Genomic DNA, 22,958 nt, shown 5'->3' with positions numbered 1-22,958 from the left:
AAGGCGTCAAAATCGGCCAAAAAAAGTTAAAAAATTTTTTGACCTCAAAATGTCATAAAAAACGTCATAGTATAGTAAGGCGTCAAAATCGGCCAAAGAAAGTCAAAATTTTTTTTGACCTCAAAATGTCATAAAAAACGTCATAGTATAGTAAGGCGTCAAAATCGGCCAAAGAAAGTCAAAATTTTTTTTGACCTCAAAATGTCATAACAAACGTCATAGTATAGTAAGGCGTCAAAATCGGCAAAAAAAAGTAAAAAAATTTTTTGACCTCAAAATGTCATAAAAAAACGTCATACGGCCGTAAGGCGTCAAAATATGCCAAAAAAAAGTCATATTTTGGACAAAAATGTCATTAAAGCTGCAAGCAGCAATGAGCGGGCCCTCGCACCCCTTGCGACCAGTGGGAGCCTCAGCTGCCACAGCCAAGCACCAGAGTCCTCCTATGTCCTCTCCTCTCTCCTGCTCTTCTCCACAGAGAAGCACAGCAACATACAGCAAAAGAAAAGACATTGCCCCTGCCCTGGAGGGGGCGCTATGAGTGCATCATCATATGACCATATAAATAAGTTCAGAGTCTGAAAGTCATCCTGACTGTAAAGTGTGATCCACATTGGATGAAGTATGTTGGAGATACAGCCTCAAATACATCCATTTCCTGTGTGTTAGCGACGGGTCAAATATGTGGCGGCACCACGGGCGTCGTGCACCAGAGTCCTCCTATGTTCTCTCCTCTCTCCTGCTAATCTCCACAGAGAAGTACAGCAGCATACAGCAACAAAAAGACATTGTTCCCTCCCAGCAGGGGGTGCTATGAGCATATAAATCAGTTGAGAGTCTGAAGGTGATCCTGACTGGAAAGTTTGATCCACATTGGATGAAGTATGTTTGAAATACAGGCATAAATATATCCATTTCCTTTATGTTGGCAATGGCCCCCTCCTAGCAGGGGGCGTTATGAGTGTATCATCAAGTGAGCATATAAATCAGGTCAGAGTCTGAAGGTCATCCTGACTGGAACGTTTGATCCACATTGGATGAAGTATGTGGGAGATACAGCAAAAAATACATCCATTTCCTGTGTGTTGGCAAAGGGTCAAATTTGTGGTGGCGCCACAGGCAGACCGTGTAAGCCACACCAAAGCGTTTGATAACTTTTTGTCCCTAATGCCTTCTGAGCAATCTGACAAAAAATAAGTCCAATTGAACAATTCCCCTAGGAGTTTGTCAAAGTGCTGCGAATGCAAAATGCCAAATGGCGCTGTACATTGTAGAAGTTTCTTCCAAGAGACTTTTGTTCTCATCTCGATGTGTTGCATCTGTGTACCGATTTTCAAGTTCGTAGCTCTTACTTGGAATATTTTCACACTCTAGGGGGCGCTGCAGAGGTGTTTGACAGCGCCCAATTGTTCTTAAATGGTGCCCTGTGGCAAGACTTTTAGGGGATTATTGGTTTCAAGGCAGAGTATTTGCCAGAATGGATGTTAAGTGGGAAAAACCCCAAATCCTCATTTTCACAAATCTGAGGGTGACTTTGCAGCGGTGCTCCTCCCAGAGAAAAGATTTTGATAACTTTTGGACAATAGTGACAACATGACAAAATTTCAGCTCAATCAGATGATTTCCCTTGGAGGAGTTCAAAAAAGAAAAAAATGAACTGCTGCCTTTAGGGGGCGCTGTGACAATATCATCATTTAAGCATATCAATCTTTTCAGAATCACATGATCATCATGCCTGATTTTTTTCATCCACATTGGATGAAGTATGTGGGAGATACAGCCACAAATACATCCATTTCCTGTGTCTTGGCGAAGGCTCATTTTCGTGGTAATGCCACGGGCAGACCATGTGACCCACATCAAAAAATTTGATAACTTTTCGTCCCTAATGCCTTCTGAGCAATCTCACCAAAAATCAGCACAATCGGACAAATCCCCTAGGAGGAGTTCGTCAAAGTACAACGAGTGTGAAACGCAAGATGGCAGAGCCTTTCCAAAATGGCCGACTTACTGAACGTGGTGGAATTTTTCTCCAAGAGGCTTTTTTTCTCGTCTCGACACGATGCATCTGTGTACCGATTTTGAAGTCCGTAGGTCTTGCGGTGAATATTTTCACACTTTAGGGGGCGCTGTACTTTAAGGGGCACTGTAGAGCCTTTTGCCATGCCTGGTACCACAGACAGTGTCAAACGAAAATTTTCGTCGGGGGACAATTTTGAGCAAAATTTGGTGACTTTTCGTGCATGCTGAGGGGGTCAAAATTGACCCCGAAGTCGCGAAAAAAAATAAATAAATAAAATAAAATAAAATAAATAAATAATAATCATTCCAATACCAATAGGGCCTCGCACGAGTTTTGTGCTCGGTCCCTAATAAACGAGCTATTCGCCTGATCAGTCAGTCAGAATGGGGTCGGACGAGGAGCAGCAGGAGCGAGAGCTTGAGCCGCTACGTAACGCTGTTACATGAACTCCGTTACTCCCCAACACTGTCCATACGACTGAAGTGGAGTTCTTTTTGGGGACCAACTCCAAGCTTTCACTTTCATAGTCGGCCATGGCTACCCGCTACACCTTGACTAAAACAGTGAGGCTAGTAAAAAAAAAAAAAAAATCAGCACTGCTCGTACTTTGCCATGATTGGTTGGTCATGTTCACGTGAAGCTGCGCCACCTTGGATTTTAGTGGGAGTGTACTTTCCATATTTGGCGAAGAGGCGGTTACTCTACGGGTCAGCAGGGGTCAGCTGGATGAGAACCCGGCCACTTAGCTCGGAGCAACAGAGCTAGCCTAAGGCTAATCAGCTAGGCTAACAAGCTAAGCGGCAGCTACATCCACCACACGACAGTCCCCGAGTCTGACCTGACTAGCTACTACCCCGTGTAACCGCGACACACAGCATACAACAGAGATCATAATGTTGCTGCTGTGTTTTAAACATGACTGTTTCAGATAGAGAGGTTTTAGATGGAGCTGGAGGGTTTGGTGGCGTTGCGGGGGGAAATTTATTTCTAGCTTCTGTGCGCAAGCATAGAGCTGCAATTAATAGAATGTGCCCTATAGACAATAATACGATCTCTCTCCTCTGGCAGATCGTCAACACTTTCTAATCGTTCACGATCTTATATCGTCATATCGCATACCCCTAATGTGCAACTGTATATCATGAGGTTCATTTAGCACTTACGTAGTAAAGGTCTTCAGAGACAATCAACGTAGTTTAGTAGTAAACAGTTTTATTGCGGTGGCAGCAGAAGATCTAAATTACAAAACAGAAGCATAAACAATTCTGAATAAATAATCATTTATTTGTATTAAAAATTATAGTACAAGAACTCAATCTAGAACATCATGATCATTCTGATTTGAAATGTCAATAGAAAATTGAATGAAAGACATTTTAAAAGTTAAGACCAAATAGGAAAATATCAAGTGACTGAATCCTTTTTTTTTGCTGCTCCTCATTTCCTTCTTCATCAGCAAATGAAGAAAATATCCTCCAGTATCTGGCTTTCCTCCAAGTCCTGCTGGGTACTTTGAGTGTAAGGACAAGCAGGGGTAAGCATGGTTCTGCCCACTGGTTTGGGGGTAGTGAGGGCCGGCCTGCGTTGTGTAATTTTGGTCCTTCGAGTAGACCGCTTGCTTTGCTCATGGGCAGAGACGGGACTAAAGATATCCAATAACTCAACCATAGAAAAGTCCAACCTGAAAAAATAGGTAAAAGTGGAAAGTTTTTGTTGCTTGATTAGTTTCTCTTTATTTCCAACATGTGGCCTCAACTTGTTTCCAAGGTTAAATTGGCACAGGCTACATAGTACAGAACTCAGTGAAGCCCTGGAGGCAGTAAATACTGTAAATGAGCATCCTCGCACTGTTTCATTATATCAGAAAAATGCACACAAAGACCGCTAGTTATACTACTTCCCCTCGAAGTGAAGCAGAGAAGCTGCAAGCCAAGGAGTCTACAACAGACACGCACAAGGGTAAAGTCTACTTGAAACTCAACGATTGTTTTAAAATATTTGTCATTCACCTTTCACTTGTTAACACAGACAATATGAAAGCAAATCTCTCTTCAAAATGTTAACAGAATCTTTCTTGCTGAAGTACCTACTGAACCCTAACAAGCAGCCTTAACAAGTCAAAACCACTGGGGCGTCCCAGCAGAAAAACACAGTTTCTTGCAGGTGTGAGAGAAAAAGAGGGAGAAAACCCAGTGCTTTCTCCCCTGGAATAGAAATGAGGGAATGTGCAGTGAAATAAATAAACCAAAACGGGGGAGATTAAGCTAATAGAGATTCAATCCCTCAGTCTGGCTGGCTTGATAAATTATTCAGTGTATACACAGTCGACAACGGCCATTCCAGATACAAAACATGAATTCTTTAAAGCACGCTCCACTGATGTTGCTAACATAATTCTCTGCTCGTTTAAAGCTGCATCGATTTGCATCTCTCGGCTCCGCACACAGCTCTCCCAGGTAAGGGCGATCTTTGGCGTGTACTTGTTGATATGCATGTGGGTGGTCAGCAGGCTGACACACTGGTGCAACTTCAACACGGCCGCATTTGTGTTCCTCCACACGTAACTACAGACCTTGATATGTCATGTTTTCACAATGACTTGAGGCAGGCAGCCCATATCAGTAGGCGAAAAGCTTTAAAAGGCTATATTTTGCTTTAGCTACATGAACTAATGTATGCACATGTTTGAGCGGGGAGGGAGAGAAAGTGAATGAGTGTGAAGTTGGCTGAGGGATGATAACTGATGAAAAAAAGAGACTGAAGTCAAGTAAGTAAATCTGTCTTCCTCATTTGGTCTCCTGCCTGTCAAAAGCAAAGCAGAAAGAGAGGGAGAGCCTGAGCGAGAGTGAGAGTATATGTGTCTGCTTGTAAGACAGAGACTGGAAGCAAGTGCAGCTTTGTGGATAGAGAGGAAGGCAGAAAGGGAATGTGGGGGAGGGACTTTGGCAGGGTTCCTTCTCTCGAAATGTGAGAATTTGCATTTTTATTTGTTGATTTATTTAACGGACAGGGCTCTCAAACAGCCATCCATCAACAAACGACATGTTGGTAATGAATAATGCATCACTTACCGGCGGTCACAATCTATAACAAGGGGAGTGCGGGGGGGTAGGGGTACAGTTTGGGCAGGAATGGGGGGGAATGGCAGTGGGTGGGGTGAGGGGGAGACATGGCACAGAGATTGCACGAGGGCTAGAGAGAATGCCAATAGATTTTCAGAAGGGTATACTATTGCAACAAAGAACTTCATCTCTTGGCTCCAGTTTGTGTGAGGTAAAGTTGTGAATTGCTGCTCGATATTCATATCCCTCAAGAGAGTCCTGGAGAGTCTCTTTTACTGCTATATGCAAACAGAGGAAATTCAGGAACACATGTTTCTATCACTGTCATGTCATCATCTGCCGCTTATTTGGGTCCAGGCCCAGGTTGCGGGGGCGACTGCCACCCAGTCCACAATGCACCAAAGTCCTATGGAACCTCCCATAGGTGGTGAGCCCATGGGAGGTGGTGCCGTCTGGAGTGGGACTCAAACCCACGACCCTGAGAGATTGTGTCTCATGCGCTACCAACTGAGCTAACCGGGCGGCTCTATCACTGTTTAAAAAAAAAAAAAAGAGCTTTGGCCTGGGATGTTAGGTCATTTTGAGAGCATCTAGAGACACTGCATTGCCAACATTTAAGTACTGTTAATTTCTTAAGTCTTCTGTGCCCATCACCAGAACAGAAAGAAGCCTTGGGGAAAATCCCATAACTACAGAAAGTTGATTCTGACAGAATTTTATTGATATTGCAACAGACTCTTCAATTGCAAAATGAACTCTTTGAAATCTACAAGTATGTATGGAAAAAAAGCTCCTATCACAACTATTCTGCCTTCAAATAATTTTAAAGTGCTTTGAATAAAAAGCTTTGGGTTTCTTTCTCCCAATGCACCAGTACAGTGTGTCTCTTTTTCTAGCCCCACAAGGCCAGATAAAGCACCACCTTCTTCCCACTCGTAACTTTCACTGCTTATTTGGCTCCTCTCTTTCATTAAAGATAGCCGTCTCGCCCCGGCGCCCCTTTTCATTTGCAGTCCAAACAGTAAGATAAAAAACCTATAATGGCCACTGCGTATATCCCGCATGTCAATTTCCCAACCAATCAATAGCAGGCGGGCAATGGCAGGAAGGATGGAGATGAGATGGGCGGGGTGCACTGGAACTGTCTCATTACTAACTAGCACAGGATTCATGAAAGGATTAAGAAGGTCACTTAATGTTAACCCCAGCTTCGTTTTGCAATTTCCACATCAAGATTGAATTGGTTAAGATTAGACGGTCACGAGGGGCATGTGCATGTTGTTGCCAAGTGAAAGAGAAAGGTTCAGGTAACATGCCAAATCTTACAGTAAGACAGACTTTTCTTTACTGAAGGACGCTGCTTCAGTTCATGTAGCGTAACAGGTTATTGTTTCCACAGTCTGACAGAATGACAGCTGCCTATTTTTCTCAGTTTTTTTCAGAGTTATTGCCATTTCATATGCTACAGTATCCTACTGATGACCATAACACAAGGCACTGATCACTTATCCTTGAGTCTTCTACAAAAGTAAATAAATGAATGAAAAATCACACCTCACATCACTGCTAACTTAAGTCAAGGAGCTCTGACAAGGTCTTTTGGTTACTCTTTGCCAAACTGACTAAAAATGAGCTAAGAACCACAGAGCAGAGAACTGCATTTATCTCATCCATTGCAATTAATTTAGTTTATCTTTTTATCTAATTTTATTCACTGATTTTTGGACTGCAACTAAGAAAAAGACATATGTCTAATTCCGAATCAGTGGATTACCAAAGGATTACAACTATCTGAAGAGATGCAAATGGAAAAAAAAAACATGTTGCAGAAAAAGCATGAAAGGCATCTGAGAGGCAGACTTCCTCATTACTGCCAGTAAAAAAAAATAACACTGTGTGTAGCTAAGAGTCCAACAATTTTAATAGGCTTTGGAGGTGTAAATGGATGGTAATAAGATCTGATACCCAGGGTCCCCTGCTGGAATTTATGGGCATCTGCCGGAACTCACAGTTCAACTTGGACCACGCGCTGTTTTGTTTAAGAGTTACTCATTGGAAGTCGAAAACTTCGAGCTTTTTTCTGAAGAGGTATCCTTGGAGAGGCGAAGCTGTCGTCACAGCTGCTGATCTATCAACCACCACTTTTACAGAAGGAAATCTGGCATTATGAAAGAAAATATTGGGCCCACTTTAGGAATAATAATTTTTAAAAATAAGGGTGCAGCAACACTGTTGCAAATTGCTTCTCAGCATCTGATATTTTTTTGCATTTGATATTCCACAGCATCTTAAAAGTCTTCACGCAGAGGCAAGCAAATGCGCACACGCGCGCATACACGGTGAGACGACACACAGTCAGGTTAATTACCATTCCGTGTAAAGGGTGTAAGAAAAAAAAAGTAATGAATGTCCTTTCTTTTTTTAGGAAAGTCTGATGCTTGCACTCAGTGATTCATTCCTGTCCTCAAAACCCCTCTCCCTTCTTACGTCTTTCTCACCATTTCCATTTCTATCCATCTCAACCTGCTCTTACTTTCCTCGCTTCATATTTCTCACTTTATCCAATGCTCTCACCCCTCACTCACCCTCAAACACACTTTTAACATCTCTCCCTCACTGTTGCTTTTTCTGTCTCATTACTGTGGCAGAGAGAGAAGGGAGGGCAGTGTGTGCATCCAGAAGTCTGTTCAATTACACCTGCTGCAGGTTTCCTGCTAGGCCGACTAATGGAACGCAGCATGTCTCCTGACAGGCTGGCCACAGCGCTAGCTAGCCCAGTAAAAAGCTTCATTTAGCCTCTCACAGCTCGAAAAGTTAGCTAGACTAAGAAAAGTCATCATTTAGCCTCTAACAGAAACTGCAATCCCAGGAAAAGCTTCAAGATTCAAACTTTATACTTGCATTATTTGTTACAATATTGTTAATATGCACATCAGCTGCCTTAAGAGGACACTATGAGAACTAATAGTACTAGATTAGCTAATGGTTCAATGTTTTCTATAGTCATACAGTGCTAATAAATAGCACTGAACCAGAAAGATTAAAATAAATGGTAAACGTTTATTAAATGTTTCACTGGTATTCAGTGAAGATGTGTTACCTGGCCTCAGGGTTCTTATGGATCACAGACACTGATGTGGGCTTACTCGGGCTTGCCACCGGAGATGTGGCCATGTCCCTTCTGGACCGCTCCAAGGCCTCTGCTGTGAATTGCACAACGCGAGTGTTATATGAGAACCAAGAGCAGAAAACGCTGAGAGCAGTGCAGGCAAAACGTTTCAAAACTGTACATGCATGTGAAAGTACTAAAATAAACACTGTATGAGGCAACGCAAACTCTTGGCAGGCTTGAGTATGATATGTTTTGAGCTGAGACGTTCTTCTGTGTGTAGACCATTAAACACATAATTCTGATTAATGGAAAATACAAGATTAAAACTCACCACATGTCTGTATACCATTATCTAGAGGAGCAGGTACAGGTTGTGAGCATTTTCCTTGCAACTTCTGTCCTTCAGGATGTCCGTCTGTATCTCCACGCATACTGCAGAGCACAGACACAACACAGTAGGTCTGCTTACCTGTGTGAATTGAGTATGTGCATATGTGTGCATTTGATGATGATTTGAGCAGTGTTTCCCCTATATGCACCTAACAGCGGTGTTACTGCTGAATTTTTTTTTCTTTTACAAGGAGAGACGTGAGGCAAGGAGGAAAGGAAAGGAAAGGAAAGGAGAAGACAGGAGAGGGTTTTGTTTTATCTCTTTAGCACCAGTTAGATGTCAACAATGAAGCAAGTAACGCTGACCAGGGACCCAGGATAATCATTCAGTGAAGGGAAAACAGTCCTGCAATTTCACATGACTATCACACAGTAACATTAAAGCAAACAAGCTCACTTGATAGGAACACGCAAAGAAATTTATCTGTGAAATAAACAACATTTGGAAGATCCATCTTGATACAAAGACAGTAGGTATTCCACATGCACAGCTTGTTTTCTTCGTCCTGGAGGCAAGCCTTACTATGCACAAGGACCACTGTGAGTGGTAAAAGCTGTCAATCTCAAAGACAACTGACAGATTCCCTCATAGATATTAAGGTAACATATTATTCTGATAGAACTGAGCCACCATTAAAGCTTTGTTTTAGACCCAACTTGAACCTAGAGGGTTTGTGGATGAGGTGGCGAGCTTAAAGGAGTGGGAGGGAGGGAATGAGGGGGCTAAGATGGAAAGGAGAAAGTAGAAAGGTTGGGAGAACCCGAGATGTGAATGATGGGTGGAGAAAAGGATTGTGATGGGGAGAAGGGAGGGAATGGGAGGATGCATGGGTTGGAGGCACAACCTCCAAACTTTTTAGATGGTTGTAGTGTTTGTGTTAGGTGATTTTACTATATATGGGTGGTTGCTATGATGTATTTTTTGTTAAATAAATGTCAGTAACTGTTGTAAAGATTATATTTTTATCATGTTCAATGAAAGTGTATTTTCCTACGCCTTGAAACACTTCTTACGTAAACCAGACAGACGTTTCCCCTGCTCATTACTGTGCAAAAATTTACTGTATGTACTTAGACCTCAAGAGCCCTTCTGGTGCCAAAAGGTACAAAGAGGCAAATTTCCCAGCAGAACGCACTTTGCATGCGCACAAAAAAAGAAATTGCATGTGCGCAAAAAAAAGCATTTTTGCGCTTCACCTCTGCTGTTACAACTCCACAACTCCATCCTAGGGGAAGCACTGGAGAGAAAAAGAGAGTATCTGACAAAAGTAGTTGCAGTTTGACGGTCTGTCTTCCTGTCTACCCGTCTACTTAGTTTACCTGGAGGGTAAATCTTGGAGGGAGGGACCCTCTGGCTGTGGATCTCCATTCCTGGTGTTTGAGCTGCTGAGCTCAGCTTGAGTAGCTTGTTGAAACCTAACAAGAATAAAGGATAAAAAGAAAAAGGGCAGATTCTATCAGTCTACAATGAAAGACATTGAAGAAGCACGAGGAAACAGAAAAAAGCAATTGAACATCAATCAGTAGATACTTCTGTCCAAGGAGTAACTATCCTATCTAACGGCCAAATACTAGAACTTACTATCAATTTATGCCCTCTGATGTTAGCTAGCAGTGTTAGCACATACAGTTCATTTCTCTTTGGCTTCTGTATTCTACCTGCTGTAGTCGAGGCGAGACTGGTGTAGCTGCTGATTCTGTCTGTTGAGCTTCTCCGCCTGCTCATCCAGCCGTGCCTGTAGCCTCTCTCTCTCCATCTCCAACTGCATCTTCTGCAGCAGCAGCTGATGCCTCTTTTCCTCCCAGTCCTCATGACCCAGCAGAGGCCTAGTCAGCGCTTCCTTGGCTTCCGAGTCCATAGCCATCCCAGTCTGGAGCCTGTGTGTAAACACACATTTCATTTGCTTAAATATCCTGACATTTGTCTTGTTTGTGTGTTGATAAAGTGCACAATTTGATTAAAACTGCAGAAAAGTAATGTAATAATGCAAGATAATAATAACTGCACAGAGTATTACTGTACCTTTCACACCCATGTTGGTTCAAGTTGTCACAGTGGCCATTCTCTGGACAAGAGCTATTATCACTTCTCCGCTGCTGTGTTCCATAGCCACTGTCTTGACCACTGGCATTGCAGTGCTCTGTGCATCTGTGGCAGGACTGTGGCTCCCTGCACTCCCTTTTGTGCATCCTATGTTGTTTGACTGACCCATTGGTGGGACTGAGCTCACTAACACAGCAAAGAGAGGCGGGGTTGCTCAAAGTTTGTACTGCTGGTCTTACTCTATGTCCATCCCTGTGCACTTGAGGCTGTCGTGCTCGGGTAGCTGCAAAGCTTAGGTATGAGCCGTCAAAGATTGAGCCATTAGCTCTGCTAGCACATGTTCTGCTGTGGGCTTCCTCCCTACTGAGCACCTACACAGAGAACAAAGAGGCCAAGTTAGGAAACCCATGAAAAATTGAAGGAGTATTTCAGCCAAAAACATTAGACTCTTCCCTAAAACCCTAATGCAGCACTGGGTTACACAGTGAAATTTACCAATACTGAATTAGGAGTCACTTACCAACCTAATCTGCTCACGTTGCTATGTGCAGTAAAAGCTTTCCCCATGTGCTTGCAAGAACTGTTCACATATCGCTTGCACTTAATGTGGTTTACTGTGACTTGAGGCATCTTTTTAGGTTTCAAATCTATTTTCTTCCATTTTATGCTCATAAATACAGTGATTGCGTGTTTGGGCTCTGAGCGCAGCCAGCACGCGGGTGACGTACACAGCAGCACTGTGCCTGAACTCACCCTGTGTAGACACTGACGCAGGGCTCAAGCTGCTGCTTCTATGCAAACATGCTGCTTTCACTACACAGCTTGTATAGACATGGTGTTAGGGCAGGGCTAGGCTTTTATAGCAGCACAAAAGCAAATCATCCTACAAAACTGTAAACTGGACATTGGCCACAAGCTTAAGAGGACAATTTTCAACTGAGTATAAACGGCAGGTAAGCCAAGGTCAGGAACATTATGAGATAAACATAGGGAGGAAAGCCCATCTTATAGTTGACTGGGGAAGAGACTGTGACTAATTTGCTGAGGGTCAGAGAGCAGGGAAACACACATTACTCAGAGCCACTACGGGACAAAGAGGTTGGCCAAGTCATCTATTCTTACAGAGACTGAAGCCACAGAGGCGTCTTCGCTTTGAAGGTGTCACCTTGAGGGAGTTTTCACTAGCAGTCAAACCAGACCAGTGACTGAAGTGGACTTCTACAGCAATTTGTTTTGCATTACCATGACACTTGGCCCTGGAACAATGTGCTGTTGCATGTGTTTCCAGTGCATCTTTTTGCACGTGTGCGCCTGATGGATGACAAACAGAGGTGTTCTCTGAATGTGGCTCCCATAGGAGCACAACCATCATTTTTACTGTGCCTCTTCCACTGCATGTGCACTATACACCCATTCGTACCCATACAGTACCTTGCTTTGTGCTGGCGCCTGGCTGAGCTGGGCAATTGACTGGTTGAGCTTTGCCTGTTGCTGAGAAAGGTATTGTTGATAGAGTCCAAGCAGCTCCTGACACTCTTTGTACTGTTGCTGCAGGCCTGGTGGATCAAGGGTTAAGTAAGTAACAAAATGAAAAACACAACAGAACTGAACTTTTGGCCTAAAACATTAAAACTTGATTCAGCTGAGAAAAGATACACTATGGGTGAAATTGTGTGGCAGAAATAGATGCAGGCTTAAATATTTTTGTGAACTAGGAAACAAACTTTCAAAGTAGAAATGAAAACTATCAAAACTACATGACTTCTGAAAGTGAAATGACTGTGGCTCTACTGAGAATGTACCTTTGTGCAGAACAGTCATCGAGGTAGGGATAAATTTCTGTTACGCAATTTAAATGGGAAAAAGATAGACGCTGGGTTTAGACTGACACTCTATATTAAACCCTTGTTTCTGCGATCAATTACACATTGGACCAGAGAAGTAGAGAGAACAGCAAAGTTGAAAACAGAGAGGGAGAAGAGGCCAACAAAATCAAAGTTGTTGTTGTGGCACAGAGCTTTCACCATCTGGGTCGGGCCAAGCTGTGCTGAGCTGAGCTGGGCAGTGCCGTGCCAGGCTATCTGCCAGACAGAGAGCTGGCAGACACAAGAAAACTAATCTGGAGCGAAACTACTGCTGCGCCTCAGGAGCCCACTAATGACAGTGGCAGCACCACACCACACCAGCACATACAAAGATAATGAGCATGAGAATGGAGAGACTACACACAGACACACTCACACACATTCGATAATCAACCTCAGTCTGACTCTCACTTTCTAGAAGACACACAAACAAAACAAGACGTGAGCGCAAAAACTCCCCACCTGCACTGTAAACTGCCCACACACAAACACTACAATAAAGCAAGTAGTACACACACTCCCACCCAAGCTGACCATAAAGTGTGTTCCTCCAGGCCATATCTTTTTATGATAGTGGCCCTGCTCCCCCCAGCTGATGAGTTTCTCAGCATCCGTTTGAAAAAAAAAAGTCCCTATTTTAAGAGAAAATCAAAGTTCAAAGTAGAGTCTTATTGAAGGAATAGTTGGCGGAACACTCCATAAGAAAACACTTTGGTTGTTAGAAGACTTCAATCACGCTGTGGAAATGAAACAGAGGGAAAGAGAAGAGAGCGGAGACGACTTTGAATTGAGGACCGGACACCAGACAAATGCAATGCAGCAGCTTCCATAAACATTGGGAAAATGTGAGGAAACACTTTGATTGAACCCTCCATCTACCTAAGGCTCCTCTAGCGCTGCACTGATAATGTCTGTGGAAGTAGTTCTATATGGAAAGCTTAAGGACATCACAAGGACATCACATCATGTAAACCAGTGCTGGGAGGTCTATTTATGCAGCATGAATAAGGGTCTTGAAGGGGAGATACTGAAAGTGCTCATACAGCTACACCTCATCTCCATCCAAGATAGAGAGTCGCGTGTTGAGTCGACAAATGCATGCTGCTCATATTTCACCAGATTTGAAAAAAAAAAAAAAAAACACGGATGATTTCTCAAACAAATGTTTCCCACTACACATAAATATTCAGTACATTCTGCTGGATACAAAGCCCCAATACAAATCGGGTATGGTGAGGACCACACACAAATGAAAATACACAAATAAAATCTACATGTACTATAGTACCAACAGAACTGCAGCATCAGAGCATCCCAATGCCATAAATGAAGGTAATGTGTGTTAATGTGTTGACAGGCAGACGCAGTCCCTGGACAGCAAACACTAGGTAATCTGAACCGAGTGGAGCGACACTGATAAGATTCCACCTCTCTGCCCGTCGCTACACTAAACATGCTTCCTCCACAGCCTTGGATGTCAGCCAATGGGGGCCAAGCACTCGGCAAGCCCCTGGTTTACATCAGAGCTGCAAAGTGCCAACAATGACTTACTCCTCCCCCTTGCTCCAAAAATACTCAGAATCAAGGGCTTGGGTTGAAGAGGCTTCAGACAGGGCCTGTCAAAATGATTCACTTCCCTGTCAGGCTGAGGCTCAAATGAAATAATGAAATCCACTTCAAGGTGGAACAAATTTGCACAGGAGGGGGGAATATTTTAAAGCCTGCTTTAGCACACTGTGCCAAACAGATTGAGGCTGAGCGGGAATGTGAGGGAAATGGGGGAGGAGACTGATGTGTATGAATGTGTGTGTAAGGAAGCAATGACGGGGAATTAATAGAAGAAGACAGTTTACATAACTGCTTCAATACAACTGAATCTGGAGAAAAGACATACGTGCGAGTCACACAATAAACCAATAAATAACTCGACGTGTCGCAAACAATTACTTTGAAACTAGCTTTTAAATTCCAAGAGCAAACCTATGGAAAACTATTCTCATCAAATCTTCACCGTTATGATCACAACTAAAATGTAATACAAGTAGGCACATGTTAAGTTGTGTTTTGCTGAATCATTAGACATGACATTTGTACAAATTATTTTGTGTTTACGTCAACTGCAAGTACAATCTGTGGCAAGCCCACAACTCCAAAAGCAAAATATCCACACAATACATAGCAGAGGGTGTGCCAACACCAACTCATTTCAAATTGATTATTGTATGTACTGATTTGATCAATGTATTATACATTAATTATTTCACATTAAGCCTACAATTGGTTCAATCTGATATGATTCTAGTCAATTAAGCAGTTAAGCAGATTCAGTTCACAATATAAACCTTACACTAAGGCACCAGTTCAAAGAATGACATTCATTTTCAAAGCTACACTGTAGCTTCAAATGACAGCAGCTCAGTGTGTTTTTATATTTTCAAAAACAAAAAGACAAAAAAGTTCTCTATTCCACAAGTCAAAACCACAGCCTTATGTCTTAGCTGTGCAAACAGCAGTCAGAAGGTAGAGTGTCAATAGGAAGAAACAGAAACTGGGTTTAATTTATTTTTCAACACCTCTAAAGTGCACTACAGTGCTCTAGAGTGTACCTTGCGCAGCACATCGCTTCAATCACTTCATTCATTCCTAGAATAAAGGTAATTTACACAACACACACAAAGTTGGCTTCAAGAAATTTTAAGGGCTTAATCTGCCCAAAAAAAACAAAGAGCTAAGAATTCTCCAGAAGGGACCTTCTGATGTACGCTTATCACAGGAAGCACACTTGATAGAACCAGATTTCCACATTTTAAAATGTCATCCATCCAAAACCTGGGAGGGTAAAAATGGATTTGGCTCTGGCAATCCTCTATCACAACATGTAGCATTTTTCAATGACATATCCTAACAGAGCTGTTATTCCCTTCTCTCTATGGCCTCAGGATTCCCTCCAATTGTTTCAACTCAATAAATGGCATTAGCTGTAGCACCTGCTGTGCCTTGTTCTGAATGCAGCAAGTAGAACGGTGCACCGCGTTAGTAACGCCACCTTGACTTCCGCCCATGCCAACATGCCTTGAAGTACAAAAGGCGTCCTTCCTTTCTGAAACACAAATTCTGTCCTGTGTGCCAGTCAGTTCCAAATGTCAGATGAACATCCCAAATATCAAGGGTACTTTTTCCCTCTCATCCTAGGTGGCTTGGGGCTAAGGTATAGCCCTACATTTTTTATACCCCTGCCAACCCTGAATCTTGGTTAGATAAGATAAGCTCAGGCATACTGAAATTAGACTTGACAAGACTCTCATTCAGTGTGTTTGCCTTTGGTGTCTCCTTAACCTTTCAGAGAAGTGCCCGAACCTTCTGCCTGAGAAGAGCCTTCATGACTCTTGCACGCACTTTAAAAGACTACGCTATCCCCCCTGAGGTGCTTGGATCCCAACACTTTTTCCTCTCAAATACCTTTTTAATGGAGTTTAGAAGTTTGGTGTAAATGCCAAGTCTCCGAGCCAAAGTGCCTTTAATTGAGTTGTGCTTTCCTAATTTTCCCCGCCGCCGTTGCCAATCGTGCAATTTACCAGCCGGGTCAATTACTCTTCATATTTCGCAGTGTTTTTAACCTAAATTGACTGCTGGCCATGATGTGGTCTGACCTGAGCAGAATTGTTATGAAGACAGTAGGTGGTTTGAGGGGTGCAATAAACAGCATACTATCGCTATAACTCTAGCATTAACCTCACGCTAGACAATCAAGAAACAGTTGGTGACCCACCTGATCTCATTTTGTAAGGAGGAACTGAGAAATACTCTGCAGTTAACATTCAACATTCAGGGAGGGTTACAAAAACACATGGTGAAAGCAAACACTGTAGTCTTCTCAGTAAATATCAAAATTCATCTTTGGATGATGAGATGATTTCGATGGTTTGGGCCATGTCTCCAACCATGAAATTGATTCTGTACACAACAGCGGATAAGCTACAAGCACTTGCAAAAGACAACTGCAGCATCAAATAATTTAAATGCATCTGCTCTATTTCACTGCCTTTTGTATCAGATTGAAGAGTCTTGGTCAAAGGCTGCATGGCCTTATCTAAGACAACACTGCCCCCTGCAGACTATCAGATGGAATAGCACATACAGCAAGATAACCATGTAGCCAGCCATAAATCATTTGTGGAACTTCAAGAACATCTTACAAGGGTAGGCAACCGTGTGTCACAGCATGCTAGCAACAGGTTTTTAATTCCAAACGAATACTACAGTGGGAGAATCTCATGGGACTGATCAGTCCCCCCATTTTAGGTTTAAGCTGTGCTAATCAGTGAAATTCCCTGGAGTGAGTTTGGTGTCGCACCTTATTGAAATTGTTTTTTTTTTCCGGTTAACAAAATATATTTCTTAAAGGGCATTCTCCTGCAAAATCATACTCTACTGTAGAACCATTATTCCAATTCCAAAACAGGGAACTAAGTAAATCTTATCATCCAATTTTAGCATACATTTTAAAAAAAAAACCTTGGTAACATTTTCCACACTGATAGAACCATTGTACGCTGCAATTCCCTAAAGACCCTAGCTTTCCTCATTACAGTGCACATTATGCATTAGCCATAAAGTACAGACACTACAGAGTAGCATACCAAATAGCAATCAACACACCATGAGGCCCATTTTAAAGCATTAAACATATTACTCAAAAAGATTACTCAAACAGAACTAGTGTTTTCAACCCCTGTAGATCAACAGAACTGGATTTATTCACAGCTCTACTTTGAACCAGTACTGCTATTTGCAATAGCACATGTACTGTACTACTGTTTCATGAAAAGACAATATGAAAAATACAGCACCTCACTCATTACTGCAAAAAAACACAGTCTAACTCACTGCTGTGTTTTTGTTTGTTCAGTTATTTTGAAAGGATACTCTCCCTCTCCTGTGCTATGATCAGGTTCTGCTGCTCCAGCTGCTGGATCTTGCGTTCAAAATTTTCCTGTTCATCTTTCAGACGCTGCAGTGACTCTTCTTTCTCCTCACTCACTCTGGAGAACAGGAAATAAAAAACAGTCTTTATGAATAAGTGGTCCACATTATGTATGCCAGTGCAAAAGGATGAAAAGATACTGGTTTACAAAATGAAACATTTCAATCCATACTTGCATATTGACAGTAAAACTATCCCAGAGTTCAGTGTCATATACTGTACTGAGGGCTACCTGGCCAGTTCTTCAATGAGATTTGCAATTCGGCGCTTATCTTCGGGACAGAGGTCTTTCAAACAGACCTGGCTCCTGGCTCTGCTGGCCTCAGAAATAACCTGTGCAAAGAATAAGTATTCTTATTTTCTATTTGCCTTCTTCCATATATTCAAACATTTCACCTTACATCTATGCAGGGAAGAGAAAAACAGCCCATAAAAACAATAGTTTACCTGTGATGAGGGAAGAAAGGTATCAGAGGCCAGGGAAGGGGTATGCTCTGTTGCCACATCAGCATTGTAGTGGGCTGACACTTTTTCCTTAGTATAAGCGCCTGAGCCATCACTGTGTAAGTGGCCCTGTTTCTTGCCACCTTTCTTTAGTGTAGCTTCAGTCTTGCTGTCAGAGCTACGCCTGGCTGAGCCTTGCATTTTGGTGCCTCTTTTACTCAATGCACTAGCACTGCCTGGTCCCAGAGTGAAAGGGGTCTGAGTTTTCACCTCTCCATCCACTCCTGAGACAGTAATTGGGAAGACAGAAGAAGAGAATCCCACGTAGTAACCTGCATACAATTATTTTATGCTGTTTTCAGAAACTGTTCGAACAATCTCATTGACACTCACCAGGAACAAACACCAAGGGCTGCTCCTCATCTGACACTGGGTGAACAAGGCAAGGACAAGACAGACGGACAGTGAAGTCAATGTTTAGTGAGTAAACAACATTCAAATAAAGTATCTTCTTATTACAATCGCATAGCAAAACGCAAACGCAGAAAAATGTAGCTAGCTTTCTACTGTCGATGGTCTTTGTGTTACACTGGGCTCAGCGGCATTAGTAAAAACTGTACTAAAACCTCACAAGTCTGAGTGGTAATGACAGCAAGCATTTTACCACCGAGTTTTAAGATTAACCTTAGGTAACGTTAACGTAAATCAAAAGACGTAACGCTTAAGTTTCGCGTAAGTTAACGTTAACTTAACTACACGTAGCTAACTAGCTCTCACTTCCTCAGAAATAACAACATCCCAGCATCGCCACAGAAGTAATATCCGTGAGACTCTTTTGGTTTTACATCCCCTTTACGTGAGATATGTACGAATATGCATCGGAAAAGAAAACTAATATAGTTCATTAAAAGTTAGTATACCGCCATTCATCCAAAATATCCCCGAACTTCCACTTCTTGTTGCCCGTGCCGCCATGTTGAATCAACCGCCACCACTCCCTGGGAGCCAAGCGCGTTGCTAAGGAATTGTAGTCCCGCCTTTCCGTTGCAATTTAAGAGCCGATTGGTTACGCTGCAGAAAGGCGGTTGTCTATTGGCTGATCATATGTCAGTTTGGGTCAAAGATGCTCTTGTCGTTTCCTGTGTGTGTGTGTTTTACCAGCTGATGTAGTTGGAGCGAGATGACTGATACAGAATAGATATCTCCAAAGGATGCTTACACGATTTTGTTCCAAGTTGTGATTGCAGTCGCCCAAATGGAAGATTTAAAAGAGAGCCTAGCGTTTAAAGGTGTTGCGGAGAGACTGACGCTTGGCATTACCCGAATACTCGGTGTGTGTGCCTGTGCATTTAGCTGTGGTCTTTGCTCTTATACTAGCAAATAAAATAATGCCAGTGTTCTGGTTAGCTAGCAAACAGATTGGTGCCTAATAGGAAGTTATTACATTTTATGAATTTGTCCCTGTTGCAACAGAAAACATGCCAGGTGTGGTCGATGTGCGTTTCGCAGAGAGGGAGCCTGCAGAGAAGAGGAGTCTGCTATCATGGGAACAGGTGAAAAATGAACAAATAATACATGTATCACTACTTGGTCTGGTTTGAGCATTGCTGTCGCACATGTGAACGTGTTTTATTTCTTCCTTAGAAAAATACTTGCATATTGCCTGAAGACCTGCGAGATTTCTATCTGACAACGGATGGATTTACACTGACCTGGAGCGTTAAACTGGACAGTAGGTGACCTAATTTCTGTCTCTCACAAATCTTAATTTATTCAAATTAAAGGATAATATTAGGATTACACAATACCATGAAATGAAAATAGCTCTAAAATGTTTTATTAAAGACCTTTTATTGAAAGGTTTTTCAGCTATGTGACACAATCCTAACATAGTCCTAACTGTGTGTGTTTGCCTTTCAGATGAGTGTGTTCCCTTAGGATGCATGATGGTTAACAGTGTGGCCAGGCTGTGTCCACTGCTCCAACCAGTATCACTTTTCTCTCTTCCTAATGCACCCTCACTGGCTGACCTGGACTGGGAGGAAAACAGCACAGAAAGTGGTAAAACTCACCTGTCAGGTCCCCTCGTGGACTTAACTCAGCAATTACAGCATGTCAGCTTCGATTAAGCCTGTTTACATGTGCCCAGTTATGCAGAAAGCAGGCTAATGAATGAAATTTTGATTGGAAAGTAAATATTTATTCAAGATTCATTAATGCTACCTTCCAGGATCAGAGCATGCTCCCGCTGCACCCCATTTTGATTCCCGGAGCCGCATCTTTGAGCTGGATTCTTGTGGTGGGAATGGCAAGGTGTGCCTGGTCTACAAAAACTGCACTCCAGGTCTTTTGCTTATCCTATCTTTTCTTATTTTCATAAATACCGATGCTAAACTAAAAGTTACTAAGACATGAATATGTAACCTATTTATGTAAAAAATAGTTTTGTATCATTTAGATGTTTTTCTTTGTTTCCCAGGTGTGGTAGCCCAGCAGAGTGAAATCTGGTTCCTTGATCGCTCTCTGTGCTGGCACTTTCTGACAGCAACCTTCACCTCTTACTATCGACTGATGATAACCCACTTGGGTCTGCCTGAGTGGCAGTATGCCTTCACCCCATATGGACCCAGCCCCCAAGCCAAGGTAGCTATAGGCCCCTAATCACCCTTAAAAGACAATGAGCCTCCTGCAACAACCAGTCAAATGAACAGATTTGTTATTAAGTGGCACATAAGAGCAGTTGAAGAGAATTGTGGCATCCACCAATTTTCTCATACTTAAAATAATAGGAACAAAAATTCATGGGTCGTCCAGATCTGTTATATGACATGTGTGACGTAAGACTTATGAGCCACTTTGCTTTAAAGACCTTTTTTTAGCATCTTACTTCATGTAGTCTAAACCAGTCTATATTATATCACCATTTTAGGGGTGTTTACTAAGCTGGTGATCACATCTCATGAATGTGCATCTCTTCATGATTGAAAGTGGTATTCATCAGTCTGAAAGTAGAGATTTCTGACAAGTATTCTTCTAGGCTTTCAGCGTTTACCAAATCACATCTAGTTAAAACGAATTGAAATGTCTTGTAGACTGTAGTATTATTAACAACACTTGGTATCATTACAGGTATATAAAATACATTTTATTCATTCTTTTCGCTTTACAGTATACTACAATGTTGGCTGATCTAACACTAACATGATGACACAACATTCAAAAGTTTTAAGACACTTACACAAAGCATGAAAGTGTTTTACCTGAACACCTGAAATAGGACAATTGCAGTAGAAATTGCGTGTCCTTTAGACATCACCGGCTTTTTAAGTCTTTTTACTCCTATCCACTGAATGCCAAAAGTTCCTGAGACTGCAAATGACATTGCTGGAACATTAAGTAAAGGAGGTAGTAAGCCATTTGCAATTTCTCTGTAGTGTTCCTACTGTTACACCCAGTTTCTAATGGTTATTGTATAAGCTACAATGAGTAATTTTTTTGTCTACACAAATATAAAAAGTAATACACACTGTAAATGCTGTTTCTTTCTTTCCATCTACAGCAGTGGGCATCCCTGTACCAGCCACTGACCATCAGCAGTGAGCTCAGCCTGGCTGATCCTGCCGGGGATTCTTTTCTTAACAAGCTGGATCCTACTAAGGCCTTCAAAGGCAAAGCCAAGGTACCCGCCCCCAAGAAGAAGCAGTCGGCGCAGTGCAGCTTAGGGAGCACTGCCAAGAGCCAAGGCAGCGCAGGAAGACACAGTGGGGCAAAGCGGTGAGAAGATTCCCGTAAAAGGAGAACACTGTAGTCATGTGTACATGACCAACCAGGGCTTTCTTGGTTCAACACATGGCTGAAGTGGTACCAGCATCCTGAGGCAACGTGGCATGTAAAACAGTATTTCTAACATTGTTTATGTTTAGATTTAGATATGCATGGAAAACCCTGCTGGCTCAAGTATTGTTGTTTACCTCTTACTGATGGAGAAATAAGGCTTTCTGAAGCAGCCAAGTGCATCAGCAACACATTCATTATATGCAGCCTCATTTAACCCAGTGTTCACTAGTCAATTCATAAAAATGGTCATGTGCTGCTGGCATAGCACAAGTATTACTGACATGTAGTATTCAAATTGTACTGCTGCTGTAACTAGAAAGGACTCGTTAATACTTTATAATGGCACTCTATAATTTTATAACAGTAATTATTATCACTAGGCTTGGTTTGCTGTTGTAAATATTTCAATTTTGAATGTATTATACAACAATAACATATATAGAATATATAAAGTTCTAAAAGAAGTTTGAAAACAAAATCTCTATGTTTATGTGACTGTAAAACTGAAAGAAACAGGAAGACTGAAAATAAAACTGTTGGTTTCAGTTGGGCAGTAAAAGTGCTTTTCACCTGGAGACACCATCACATCACATGAGTCACTGAAAGTAATACGACCCACAATCCAGAGCTTCTGTGGAAACTGTTGGACATACTCCACAGACGCCTGGGAGCTTTGGTATCAAACGTTACAGCACTGATGTGTGTATGGACATCTGAACCATGAAATGTTATATGTTAGATCATGAAAGACTGACAATAAACCATTAATCAAAACTTCAGTAATCCAAGTTTTTCACTGGCTATTGTCTCTCTGCTGTGCCTCACTCATTCTGTGCTTTAATATAACATAAGTTTCACAAACATAAATGTGTTAGAGTTTAGGCCTGACATCTGCTCTGATGAGTCCATATCAGTAAATGTAATGAGGTTATATTGCAGCACTTTTGAGATAAAAATTTGTTAGCAGACTTTGGTTTTTGGTTCAAGTACTTTACAGCGGTTGTATCAGCTGTTAAATCCTCAATATTTTTTTGGGTTTCTTTTTGTTCAGTTACTAGAACTAGCATGGATAGGAAAAATCAACACATCAGCGTCACAGTTCAAATAGTCAGTGCATATGTAATGTGTCAGTCTCTCACAGGAACTCCAGTTACTAACTAATATACTAATAACTAATTATGAATTTAAATACATAAA

The 22,958-nt window shown here is 42.0% G+C and overlaps 2 protein-coding genes across 2 annotated transcripts; one reads left to right on the top strand and one right to left on the bottom strand.

Annotated features, from left to right (window-relative positions):
- Positions 1-3,252: 3,252 nt before the first annotated feature.
- Positions 3,253-18,925, bottom strand: kiaa1328 (KIAA1328 ortholog). Its single transcript, XM_041032996.1, has 12 exons — positions 18,845-18,925; positions 18,318-18,353; positions 17,928-18,208; positions 17,713-17,813; positions 17,423-17,538; positions 12,063-12,187; positions 10,611-11,002; positions 10,247-10,465; positions 9,908-10,003; positions 8,529-8,629; positions 8,186-8,288; positions 3,253-3,704 (listed from the first exon to the last, which is right to left on the bottom strand). The coding sequence occupies exons 1-12, from the start codon at positions 18,897-18,899 to the stop codon at positions 3,476-3,478; spliced, it is 1,854 nt and encodes a 617-aa protein (XP_040888930.1). The 5' UTR covers positions 18,900-18,925; the 3' UTR covers positions 3,253-3,475.
- Positions 18,926-19,109: 184 nt separating this feature from the next.
- Positions 19,110-22,473, top strand: tpgs2 (tubulin polyglutamylase complex subunit 2). Its single transcript, XM_041033803.1, has 7 exons — positions 19,110-19,255; positions 19,398-19,477; positions 19,569-19,656; positions 19,845-19,985; positions 20,155-20,268; positions 20,404-20,567; positions 21,484-22,473. The coding sequence occupies exons 1-7, from the start codon at positions 19,180-19,182 to the stop codon at positions 21,700-21,702; spliced, it is 882 nt and encodes a 293-aa protein (XP_040889737.1). The 5' UTR covers positions 19,110-19,179; the 3' UTR covers positions 21,703-22,473.
- The last annotated feature ends 485 nt before the right edge of the window (positions 22,474-22,958 follow it).

This window comes from Toxotes jaculatrix, chromosome 3 (assembly GCF_017976425.1).
Source record: "Toxotes jaculatrix isolate fToxJac2 chromosome 3, fToxJac2.pri, whole genome shotgun sequence".
Lineage (NCBI taxonomy): Eukaryota > Metazoa > Chordata > Actinopteri > Toxotidae > Toxotes > Toxotes jaculatrix.
Note: the sequence above shows the minus strand (reverse complement) of the source record. Positions and strands in the feature narration are given on the sequence as shown.

Coding starts and splice junctions, on each gene's coding strand:
- kiaa1328 (XM_041032996.1), bottom strand. CDS start 18,899: ATGGCGGCACGGGCAACAAGAAGTGGAAGTTCGGGGATATTTTGGATG. Junction 18,209..18,317: donor GCCCTTGGTGTTTGTTCCTG/GTGAGTGTCAAT, acceptor TTACTGTCTCAG/GAGTGGATGGAGAGGTGAAA. Junction 11,003..12,062: donor AGGCGCCAGCACAAAGCAAG/GTACTGTATGGG, acceptor TTCTCTGTGTAG/GTGCTCAGTAGGGAGGAAGC.
- tpgs2 (XM_041033803.1), top strand. CDS start 19,180: ATGGAAGATTTAAAAGAGAGCCTAGCGTTTAAAGGTGTTGCGGAGAGA. Junction 19,478..19,568: donor GTCTGCTATCATGGGAACAG/GTGAAAAATGAA, acceptor TTTCTTCCTTAG/AAAAATACTTGCATATTGCC. Junction 19,657..19,844: donor CTGGAGCGTTAAACTGGACA/GTAGGTGACCTA, acceptor TTTGCCTTTCAG/ATGAGTGTGTTCCCTTAGGA.